The sequence below is a fragment of the Numida meleagris genome, chromosome 1, assembly GCF_002078875.1.
Source record: "Numida meleagris isolate 19003 breed g44 Domestic line chromosome 1, NumMel1.0, whole genome shotgun sequence".
In the NCBI taxonomy this organism is placed as follows: domain Eukaryota; kingdom Metazoa; phylum Chordata; class Aves; order Galliformes; family Numididae; genus Numida; species Numida meleagris.
Window position 1 is genome coordinate 191313698 of NC_034409.1, and position 12028 is coordinate 191325725.

A 12028-nucleotide genomic window follows, 5' to 3' on the forward strand; every position below is an offset into this window, starting at 1 on the left:
ATAAGGATCACAGAGTCCAGCATCTGCCTCCATACATCACCACTCAAAAACATGACCATTTTAAGAGCAGAAAAAGTCAAAGCTCAAAATCAGAACCTCGTGTTTTGTTTTTGTTTTTTTGTTTGTTTTGTTTTTTAAATTAGCTCCAGACTAAATGACGTAAGGAGAAACAAAAAGCTGAACCAAAACAATTTTGAACATTAGAGCCCAAAAGAGCAGGTGGGTGGATGAGTCACAACTTAGATCTTCTAGAGAATAATAAAAAAAAATTACAAGGAACAAGAACTGGAATATGTTTTTTCATAGAATATGCTTTTTCATAGAATATGCTGCACTGGAAGGGACCCACACAGATCACTAAGTCCAACCTCTGGCCCCACACAGGACCACCCAAAGCCTGAATCCTATGTCTGACTGCAGTGCCCAAACCCTCCATGAGCTCCAGCAGCTCGGGACTGTGCCCACTGCCCTGGGGACCTGGTGACTGCCCAGCCCTCCAATTTGTTGAGATCCCTTTGCAAAGGCTCTCAGCCCTCAAGGGAGTCAAGAGACCCTTCCAGTTTAGCATCAGCTGCAAACTTACTTAGTATACTTCCAAGTCTTGCATTCAAGTCACTGATAAAATCATTAAAGAGATCTGGCCCTAAAATGGAGCCCTAGTGACCGGCCGCCAGTCTGATGTAAACCCATTTACTACAACCCTTTAAGCCTGACCCATCAGCCAGTTGTTCACACATCACATGATGTTTTGGTCTAGTTGCACTTTGTCCATAAGGGTATTATGAGAAACAGTGTGAAAAGCTTTGCTGAAATCCAAGATTAGATCAACTAGCTTCCCTTGGTCAGCTAGGTGGGTAACCCTGTTATAAAAGGAGATTAGGTTCATTAAATAGAACTTTACTCTCATGAGCCTGTGTTGGCTGAGACCAATGACTGCATTGCCTTATGGGTGTTTTTCAGTAATTCTCAGAATAACCTCTTCCATAATTTTGCCAAGCACACAAATGAAGCTGACAGGCCTGTAACTACCAGAGTCTTTCTTGACCTTCTTAAAACTGGGACATTTGCCTACTTCCAGTTGACTGGGACCTCCCCAGATTCCCAAGTTGAAAAATAATTGAGAGAAGTCTTGAGATGACATCAGCCAGCTCTTTGAGAAGCCTGGTTTGAATCCCATCAGGTGCCACAGATTTATACGCATCCAGCTGGAACACCAAATCCTGCTCAAGTTTGGGAGTGTCTGGAAGTTTACTGTCACACTCCTCTAGCTCGGAGCTCTGGGGACTCCTGGGCCCACCATCCACTTTGAAGACAGAGGTGAACAAGGCATTAAATGGCCCTGCTTTGTCTGTGTCTTGTTTGTTAGATAGCCATCCTCATCAAGTAACAGACCAACGTTGTCTCTGGTCCTCCTTTCACTGTTAACACATTTAAAACCAGCCCTTTTGGTTGTCCCTCATAGTGCTGGCAAGCTTCAACTCTAATTGAGCTTTGGACATACAAATTGTCTCTCTGCAATGATGAACAGCATCTCTATAGTCCTTCCATGTCACTAAACCTCACTTCCAGTGGCCCCAGACTTTCTTTTCTACACCTGAGCCCTAGAAGAAGATCCCTGCTTAGCCAAGCCAGCCTTCTGCCCTGCCTGAATGACTTCAAAATGTTCGAATTATAATTACACTTAAGAGAAATTCAAAGGGTCTGAAGACATCTGATTATTAAAGCTAGTAAACAAACTTATTTTTCTTTCCAGCACCATAACCAAGCAAGTAGAACAGGAAGCATGCTAACATTTTTTCCCTTTGCAAAATGAGGATGGAAAAAAAAAAAGAGTTTCAGCAGCTGGTGCAATCGTTGAGTCTAGGAGCAAGTTCCAAAGCCCCACAGACATCCAGGAACTCAGCAGGCTCAGTGAGTTGGGTGCTACAATCTCAACAGTGATTTGATGCAGCTGCAAAAATCAACCTGAACACCAGCATGTGCAAAGTGGCTGTATACCTGCCTGTTTGTGTTGGCAAATAACCTTTCTATGCCAGTTGTATCAAGTATTTTTAGAGGGGCCTTTTTTTGCCCTTTTTTTTTTTTCATCCAAGTTTAATGAAAATCTTGCTGGAGTTGCATATCAATTGGCTCAAAATACTGCAAGACCTACAGAGCCAAAAGGGACAGATGGAAAACATCAGGCTTCCTTACAGCATGTTATGATCTGAGCTTATCTAAGCAACCTAATAGCATAATTCTATAAACCACAGATTCATGTACATAACAGTGTATGTTATGCACACTGAGAGTCAGCCTCTGCATGTTATGTACAGAGAGTCAAAATGGGATTTTCTTGTTCCTGGCATCAACCTCTCCAATTCTTCCAGCGTGTTGAAGGACATAAGTGTCACAACAAAGTGAAAGACAAATGCAGCTACGAAGCTGTCCAGCTCCAGGGGATGGCACACTCAGAAATCAATGTGTTGGTCTGGTGTTTTTTCATGCACATGTACAATATCTGCCATACAACAAGATGGTGGATTCCCACATGTGTTATCTGGAAGCCATTTTTTTAAATTATTATTATTTTTTTTTACCCCATTTGGCAATAGACTAAGCAGAGATGAAGTCTTTCTGGCCTCCTCTACAAGTTCTAAACTGCAAAGACTTCAGGCTAATAATAACAGCTAGGCACACTGCACTGGCTCACAGAATTACTGTTCTTTGAGACACTCAAAGTGCTGCTATTTATTGGTGACAGATATGCTGCAGCAGATATTTTTTTTTAACTTGCAGAACTGCTGCTTTTGATATCTTCCTAGGAAACAATAAGAGCAGAAACAAAAAAAAAAAAGCAGGATAAAAATCTCATTCAGATGAAATCAAGTATGAAGAGCAGACTTCAGTAAGTCACAGATCCTCAAAATTACTTCAGTGACATTACTTTCCCTCAATTTAAAGAGAAATATCTATTATAAAAAAATAAAAGGAATATATTCATGAATAAGAAAACCTTTAAAAGAACTGTTCAGTGCTGAAAGTCATGAGCAAACTGGATAAAAACCCTGTGAATGTTTTGTAGGCAGCTTATCAAACATACCAGGAGATGGACTTGAATATACACAGCAAAGAAAACAATGCTTTATGCTAAAAGATCGCGAGATAGCGAGACAAAGCAAAAGTGCTCACCTCAATTTCTCACAGAAAATGTTGTCCACATTCCAGAGGAAAAATCCCAATAGAAATACAGTTAAAGATGTATAGCCCAGACCTCTAAGCCATGGGTATACCCTAAAGAGAGAAAGAGAAATAACAGAGCTTAGTTCAAGATGCTTTAAAGGCAGCTTGTAGCATACATAAATACTATTACATACATGCAAAGCGTTTAATTTAAGCAGATATCAACTTCAAATTTCATCTGTTTAAGTACTCATAGAATCACAAAAATGTTTGAGCTGGAAGGGACATTTCTGAGCTTAAAGGACATCCACTTCCCTTCAATAAACAGGGACATCTACAGCTCCATCAGGTGCTCAGGGCTTCGTGCAGCCTGATCTTGAATGTCTCCTCCAGGGATGGGACATCCACCACCTCTCTGGGCAACCTGTGCCAGTGCTTCAATACCCTTATCATAAGAAAACATTGTTCTTAAATCCAATCTAAATCTCCCCTATTTTAGTTTGAAACCATTTTTCCTTGTTTCCCCTTGTACTCAATCACTTGGATCATTATCTAAAAGGTAAGAATTTGTCAGTCCCACAAGTAATCTTTCAGTTAAAAATTAGCCATGTGACAATTTAGGAAGCTCCCAAAAGAACAGGTTCTGAAGAATCAGCTACAAGAAAGTGAATCGTTTGTAAGCTCACCTCAGTATCTGCGTGCAGGTTGGAACTGCCAACTTTCTACACTGGAAACTGGCAGCATTTGCTCCTCTCCCACTGTTAAGTCCAAAAGAAAGCCCAATTCCATCCCCAAGGGGCTGCCATGAAATACTTCTCAAGTTATTTTTAAACTTTATGAATGTACAGTTTAGATTTTGGGTTACAATGCATTCCTGAGCTGTTTTTCCTCCAATGCTATGTACCCAGTTATGTTTCAGAGCTGTGAGCAGTGGCAACAGAAAAGTCCAAACAGACAGGTACAGCTTCTTCCATTCAGCAAAATAACCAGACACAAGCTGCACATGTTAACAACAAGTGTACTGCCAATATAAACTGGCAAAATTATTGTTTGTTTAATCTAATAAATGCGTGGAGAACCATGTGGTACATGGCAGAGACCACACTGTAATAATCCCGACTCAGTGCTCTAGAGACACAAGCAAGTCCAAGACATGAAAGAGCACTAAATGGTATGTTATAGAATCATAGAATCATAGCTATAGAGGCTGGTAATTAGATAATTATAGCTAGAATTGTTCAGGGAATAAATAGTGTTGTTTTGTGAAGGAATACGAGAGGCTGGCATCATTCATTAGCAGGGAACATGCTCTATGAACACAGGACAACATTTGCCAAGTCGTAATTTTGGGAATGAAGCAGACTCAAGAAATGATGAAAAGTTGGGGGAAACAGGCAGGAATGATAACAAATAGTGGGGATAGGAGGAGGCAGCAGCCTGAAAGGATTTATGCACTGCTCTTAAAGATCTGTACACTGAGCTCAGAGCGACTTCCAGCCCTGCACTAGGAAACATGAGTCATATGAATACATATTAAAGAAATAAAATAGAACAGCAGAAACAGCAGTCGACATGCAAGCTGGAACAGGCTCGGACAAGGGCTAGAATTACGAACAGAAAGACAGACATGCATTTTAGCAACACAGAGAGGAAGTAAATCTGAAAGTATACTTGGGGCTGGCTTTTTGAGAAGAGAAAGGGCACAGTCAGGACAGCAAAAGCTTCTTTTTCTACTCGAATTTCTAACCACAGTTTGCACCAATATAACTGAAGAGGGAAGTCAGTCTTTGCAGGGTGCTGTTGCAATGAAGTGATCTAGCTAATTAAGAAAACACATTCCAAAACCTCTAAAACTGAAGGCAAAAAGTAGGTAGAACTTCAGAGATGAACTTTGCTGGTGGAAAACGTTGGATGAAGTCCTGGGAGGATGGTGGTATTATTGGTAGTGACAAAATGGCAATGTTTCAGAAATAATGAGAATGCACAAGAGTGGAATTTGCAGAACTGGAAAGGCAGCAAATCCAAGAGCTTATCTACACAGAAAGAAATTTAATCTAAACGACTAGAACTGTGCTGAGGCCTTGTACAAGAACAAAATTAGATCGACTCGAACTTGATTCAACTTTGTTTCCCCTTGGATGTGAATAGAGGCAATATCACTTGAGATCTCTAAGCTATGATTAAAATTTCCATGTTCATGGGTTAGAAAAGTGTCTTTAAATCTTCAAACTGCTGTTGTTTCAACAGCTGCAAGCAACACGCAATCCATTTTAAGTGCTTCTTGCTTAATAGAAGTATGTGAACATTTATGCTTGGTTTGTGGAAATTTCTCGGGGAAAAGTCAAACCAAATTAACTGAAACTGCAATTGAAAGGTGATTCGGCAAATCCTCTTTAAATTCACATCTTTTGTTATATTTTTCCTTGTGTTCCTGAACAGTTACATAGAGAGCTAAAAACAAAGTTTAACAAAAAGTACATTTAGCTTGGCAAAATAATAGGGGGAAAATCAGTAATTTTCAGAGGCAATTCCCAAACTCGTGAGAAAGCCAACTCTCCACAGTAGAGAGACAGGAAAGGGCAAGTGACTGAGTCCCAAGAGCTAAAGGAATATATTCGTTCCAGTATCAATTCAATTCTTTTTTCTTCAGGTTTACCCACCAACTCTATGCTCTGATGCTTCTCAATGTTTCTCCACATCTAACAGCCTCCTGCTATAAAAGTGCCTTTTATTGCAATTTCCATAATATATACACACACACCTAGATTTACCTATTCAAAATTGTAGTGACAACTGTCATTAAAATTTTTGGTTTACTATCTTTCACTTTTGAATTTTAGATATTTGAGTAGAGACGTGGAAAGGAACATTTTGACTGAGAAACACTGAATCCAAATGTAGAGGTATCACCTTTGTTTGATGATAACCCGCTGGCTTCCAGAAAATGCAAGGAAGTGGGGCATCCTCTTTCAACCAAGCAGAGCTCATGAACGAGCACTGTGTACCTCGTTAAAGACATTTTGCCACCACTCATTTCCCATGTTATGACCACCAGAAAAGATAGACATGCTAAGTTATATCTTACAATGTTGAGGTCCTAGTGGTACGTAATAATACTTACCATAATACTATATAAACAGATCGTAGAACTATAACAGAAACTAGTGTTCCATACATGATCTGTAAATAAAAACAGAGATAAAAGTCAGCAGTGGTACTCAAGAGACTTTATAAAACACTAAATGAATAAAACTGTTTGCATCTTGATCGTTATTTCTTAGCCTGAAGAAAATAGAATCCCTGCTACATTTCTCTCCAGGTCTTCCGTAAAATAGACAAATAGAAACATGGTTATAGTGCTGGAACAGGCTGCCCAGAGAGGCTGTGGATGCCCCGTCCCTGGAGGTGCTCAAGGCCAGGTTGGATGGGGCCCTAGGCAGCGTGGTCTAGCATTAGATGTGGAGGTTGGCGGCCGGGGAGTTGGAGCTTGATGATCCCTGAGGTCCCTTCCAACCCAAGCCATTCTGTGATTCTATGATTATAATCACGCCGTGTATGCTATTATGGGAAAAGTCAGTTGTGCAAAGCTGCTGTTTCATTTCTTTGAATTAGAAAGCAAACACTAGATGGCACTCAGTAAACATGCTGGCATCAACCCACTCCCATTACTTGTTCTCTAGCTGTAAATTTTAACCCCTGGTTGCATAAGCATCAGTTGAAAACACATTTGAAATTTATACTTCCTTCACTTATGTTTGATTAATATCTTTTTCTGAAGGCAAAGAGCTCAAGAGACTATGCACTATGCCTACACTGAGCACCAGCACAGAAGAAACTTTCCAGGGAGCATTTGAAATCACCTATTCCCAAATTGCTAGGATTCAATCTACATATACAGCGAAAAGGCTTCATGCTCTGAAAAGTCCCATGAGCAAAATCTGTCTCACTGCAAGCTCAGTGAAGTTGAATGTAATGGTCTGACAAAAAAAAGGTCACAGTAATCATTTCTTTCCTGCCTCATGATCTTCAAATCACTCTCCATTTCTTTCTCCACAGCCTTAGGATTCACATAATACCAATTCCAAGACATACAGACTAACAAAGAGAAGCAATGGAGTCGGCCATGCCTGAACAGTGATGCAGAAGTCACTGCAGCAGGGAGGATTTTCAGACACCAGTGGCATCACTTCATTAAGTTTTGCATTCTGAACACTGTCTTTTTCCTGCCCAAATGCAGCTTGTTCCAAGCAGTCATGTCCAGCTCTTTGCCCCTTGTTGTTCTTTGCTTGCTTGTTCCCTGTCCTTTCTCACTTTTGCTTTCTTTTTTAACTTCTATCTAACTCTCCCTTGTTTTACGTGAAACAGAAGAAACCTTTGCTATGCATTTTCAAAACCCACTAAACCTCACAGAACAGCTGATTTACAAACTAGTGCCTTTACCATTCTGTCAGCCTCCTCATTCCTTCTTTTAGACTATGTTGTCTTCAAGGTAAGTAATGTCCCTTGCTCTGTTGTAACTGGAGCATTCAGCTATTAATATCCCACAAGCATATGCATGCATCCAGTTACCCGACACGAAACAGATTGCTATAGCAGCATTCAATAAAACCTACCATTCGAAAGTCCATAGAGGCCAACTTCCAAGCCCACTTTAGCTTTAAAGATGAGGTTAGTAGCACACACTATATTATCAGTGCATACATTCAGAACACGGCAGACAAAGGAGCCTTTATGTTTGACAACAGGTAGAAGCTCCAATATTGACTATGTAAAGTCATTCAGCTCAGCAGCTCTCTATTTGCATTCAGCACGAGATAAATAAATTCAGTAACTACATTATTGCTACGTGTGTACTGCTCTGTAAACAAAGCAAAACTATTCGGAAAAGCTAATTCGTTCTGGCTTGTACTCTACACAAAACTGTAAGCTAATTCCAGTTCCCTTGCTGGAGTGCAGCACATAAATCAGAAATACTCTTAGGCACGGCCCTGGTATTGAGTGCTGATCAGCTCCATCTGATGTTGGGAAGGGGACGTGGTGCTGGGACTGCTCATTGCTGGGTGCCCCATGTGCTGCTGCAATTCTCTGTTGCTGGGAGGGTCTGCCTCTCCATCACATTGACAAATACAGACAAAATTTAGATGTTAAGTACCATTTTCCTCATTTCAAAGAGCTTTCGCTTTCCTAACCAAATCCAGGAATTTATTCTAAGGGAAAAGGAAGAAACTCCTGGATTCCTCAGTCCAACCTCATTTCCTTGAGGTTCTCATCTACAACATCCATTGCTAAAACACAGTTCTGCAGCACAGTTACAGAAAAGCCAGCCCATGAAGTGAGAAGCTTATACCAGTTTGCTTAAGAGAATCATAATCATTAAGGTTGGAAAAGACCACTAAGATCATCTAGTCCAACTAAATGACCACCTTCAAGCCTTTGCCATGTCACGGGTCTTCTCTCAGTTTCTTTATATAAGAAACCAAAAAAATAGTGCTAGATTAAGTCTACAGAAACACAGCTTAGAGCCAGCCTAAAGCTCAGGTAAAACACTGGCTACAAATGCTATTTTTGCAGCTGCTAAACGCAGGAAAAAGCAAAAGCTCTGAAAAGCTGTAGAGCCACTGGCTCAGCATCTCTTCGTGAGTTGCTTAATGGCTTGTGGAAGGGGACTGGCTTAATGCAGGAAGGAAAAAAAAGACCCTTGCAATGACTGAAGAAAAATTTGTCCGCAGCTGACACTTCTATTTCTTGCCTTTGCCACTCCCCCACACAAACAGGTTGTTAGCAGTAAAACACAACATTCGTGCTTGAAAGCCCATGAAAGACTGGAACAACAAAGTGTTCTGCTCTGCGTGCTCCAATCCTTCTCTTCACACCAAAGGGAAGCATCCAGGAGGTGTTGCTATGATATGCACAGACCGCAGCTGCACATCTCATGACAGCTCTTGCTTACTAGGTGTCTGTAAATGGTGCGGCATAAACTGCTTGATATTTTGGGAGCAGTGTTTACTTTTTTTTCCTCTACCACCCATGGGTTTACTATTTTAAATATGCCAAAAAAAGCCTGTCAGGTATTATCTGCCCACCCGAGGGTGGAAGTACAAACTAAAATAAAAAATATCTACCGGAATTCAAGTATATTCAAATTTCTCAATTCCTTCAGTTCCCTCTGTCGTTGTTCTTTAATATATCACTTCAGTGACACATGACAAACCAAGCAAGCTTTGTGCAATTCTGCCTTACAGTGCCTTTACATTATAAGCCAAAGAATACTTGCATTACAATTTAAAGAAGAGAAAACAGCAGAACCTTTTCTTTTGTTATCCATAGGCAGTTCCCCCTCTACTGTTTAAGATGCAAATAAAGCTGAAGGTATTTCAGCTTCCAAACCTGTATCTTTACAATGGTGAAAAACCCAGTCTTCTCGATATTACCCAGTGAGAAGGACAAATATGAAGAGCACGCTTCCCATTTACAAATGGGACCCAAGCATTTCAGCACTCAGGATTCAGCAGCATCTTTGAGACGACGTAGAGGCAGTTTGGCAAATCAAAAAGATTCATTCTTGTGTAAGTCAGAAGCAAGCTTGGTCTCCACACTGGGGGAAACGTACAAAACTGGTTCTTCATCTGCTCTTCTAGTACAGAAAACCTCTTATTTCCACTTCTGTTTCTTCCGCTCCTGGCCTCCTTTCCATTCTCTGTTAACAAGTTCATCAGCCTCAAATATTCGTGCACACTCTGGGAATCGCACGAAGAGATTTGTGGTTCATGGCAGCCACTACTTACCTATTAATATCCAAACCATCTATCAAGAAATAGTACTTGAAGCTACAAACTGTATTTGAGATTTACAGCAAAGACACCACACTCCGCATATTCATGCATTTCTAGGAAAGAAATCCAAGCAGAGTTAAAAAGGAAGGGCAATTCCCACAGTAACACTGAGTATCTCAGAGTAGTCTTACTGCTGTTCAGTACTACACGTGTCACCAATAGCTTGTTACTGGGTCAACCCAGATTCACCTGGTTTGGTCTCAATTACATCAAGGTGACACGCAAGTTACTGCTGCTGCATGGTGCTGAGCAGCTCTCCAGAGCTTCCGGGACATGGTCTGCAGCTGTAAATTAATTTTTTTTTGGTTTCCCCTTCAATGCCTTGTAGAGCTTGCCCTTTGCAGGCTCTGAACATCTTTGCACACTCCCTCAGCTTTTGTGCAAGTAGAGGCACTTGCCAGAATGAAAGCTGTACTCACTTTCTGGAAGTGAAGCTGCGTAACTTAAGAGTAAAATTTCACTCAAATTGTTTTACACCTGTTCTGCAGCAGGACAATGCCTAGGTAGGAAAAGCTCTGTGGAGAAGACATGCCCTGAAAAGGGGATTTTTAACAGATTGCTTGGCAACCTGTGCATGTAGAAAGTAGGAAACCACTAAAAGAGGCAAGATTATTAAGGCAAAAGGCTACAACTGAATGTTGCTTTAGCAGGAGGAGGAACTCCAGAGAGCAGCAGGACACTGTGTGTTGCCCACGGATATTCCCCAAAATGAGAAGCTTTAAGTCTGAATGGGTGATGCAGTGACACAACACATTCTTCACTCAGTTTCAGGTTCCCATACACACTTCAATATTCAAGTTTCATGTTAGCCTAAGTCATACTTCTTCCTTCTTCCCATCTGCATGCTTAAAACACCACTGAGGATAATATTACTCATTTAAGCAAATGAAATATCTTTCCCTACCACGCTCACTCTCTCCCTATCATCTAAAATCACCTTAACTTGTAAATCCAGTACACGTGGTTTACTTCTTTCATTGCTGCTGAAAATTCACAGGTCATGTAACTACGCTGTGATCAGCAAACACATCCAGGCTCTCTCCTCCTTCAGGGACCTGTGCACAGCTTATGACAATAATAGCTGGTATGTGCCCATCAGTTCTCCCATTCTGAATCATTTCAAACACTCTATGGCAATGTTAGTCCTCCAGGTCTCCCAGTTCTCTCTTCATCCTCCTCTGTACTTAATGATGTCTCTGAGATTTGTATCATCATAAATATCATCAGCTTGCGACTCTTCTGCTACAGGTCATTAAATAAAAACACTCCCATAACCAATTTGAGAAAGTCCAGGCCGAGTCTGCCTTTCATTATCTCCGTTAGTCATTTTGCACTCCCTTACCATATTTGCAATTCTCATACTGATTCTCCTTCTCCAGCTTGCTCTGTTACTCATGAGAGAACATATCAACACTTTTGTAATGTCTATACAAAAGATTTTTTAACTGCGTTTCCTAATGTAGAAAAAGCAGCCGTCAAAGAAAGCTGTCAGGTTAGGCTGAATATTTTGTCTCATTTTCTGTTTGTCTTTTAACGATCTCTGTTAGAAATTTGCTTCAAACTCCCGCAGCAGATGACTGTGCGAATAATAAAGGGTTTGAGGTTTGTTTCATTATTCATGTAGCTCGGTCCACTAGCTGAATGAAGATTTTGAGACCTTCAGTTGTACAGCCAGCATATAGTATGTAGCAAGTAAATAAACGTGGATGGAAAATGCTTTGCAGACGACAGTTTTCTAGACCATATCATATTAGAAGGCCACCTGTAAGACTTAAGTCTGAAAACTTAAGTGTCCAGGGCATTTCTACTACTTAGAGGGTTGCCTTTAACTTGTCTGTCTGTGGATGACTCCACACCTGTACCCAATCTTCCCCCGTCCCTTTCCTTCCATAAGCACAAATATACATGAGGTAAACAGGGATGAGCAACTAATCTGATTTAGAACTAATTCTGCACAGTTTTAACTTGTTCAGTTTCCCATCAGACAGTAAATTGGTGTGTGGGATGGGAAAGGGGAGAGGACGATGACACTG

The 12028-nt window shown here is 40.8% G+C and overlaps 1 protein-coding gene across 1 annotated transcript in view; it reads right to left on the bottom strand.

Annotated features, from left to right (window-relative positions):
• ACER3 (alkaline ceramidase 3) overlaps window positions 1–12028 on the bottom strand; it is a 60429-nt gene that overhangs the window by 9786 nt on the left and 38615 nt on the right. The window contains exons 7-8 of the mRNA XM_021383287.1: window positions 6284–6342; window positions 3172–3273 (exon numbers count right to left, since the gene is read on the bottom strand). Coding sequence (XP_021238962.1) covers window positions 3172–3273; window positions 6284–6342 — 161 coding nt within the window. The remainder of the gene's footprint in view (window positions 1–3171; window positions 3274–6283; window positions 6343–12028) is intronic.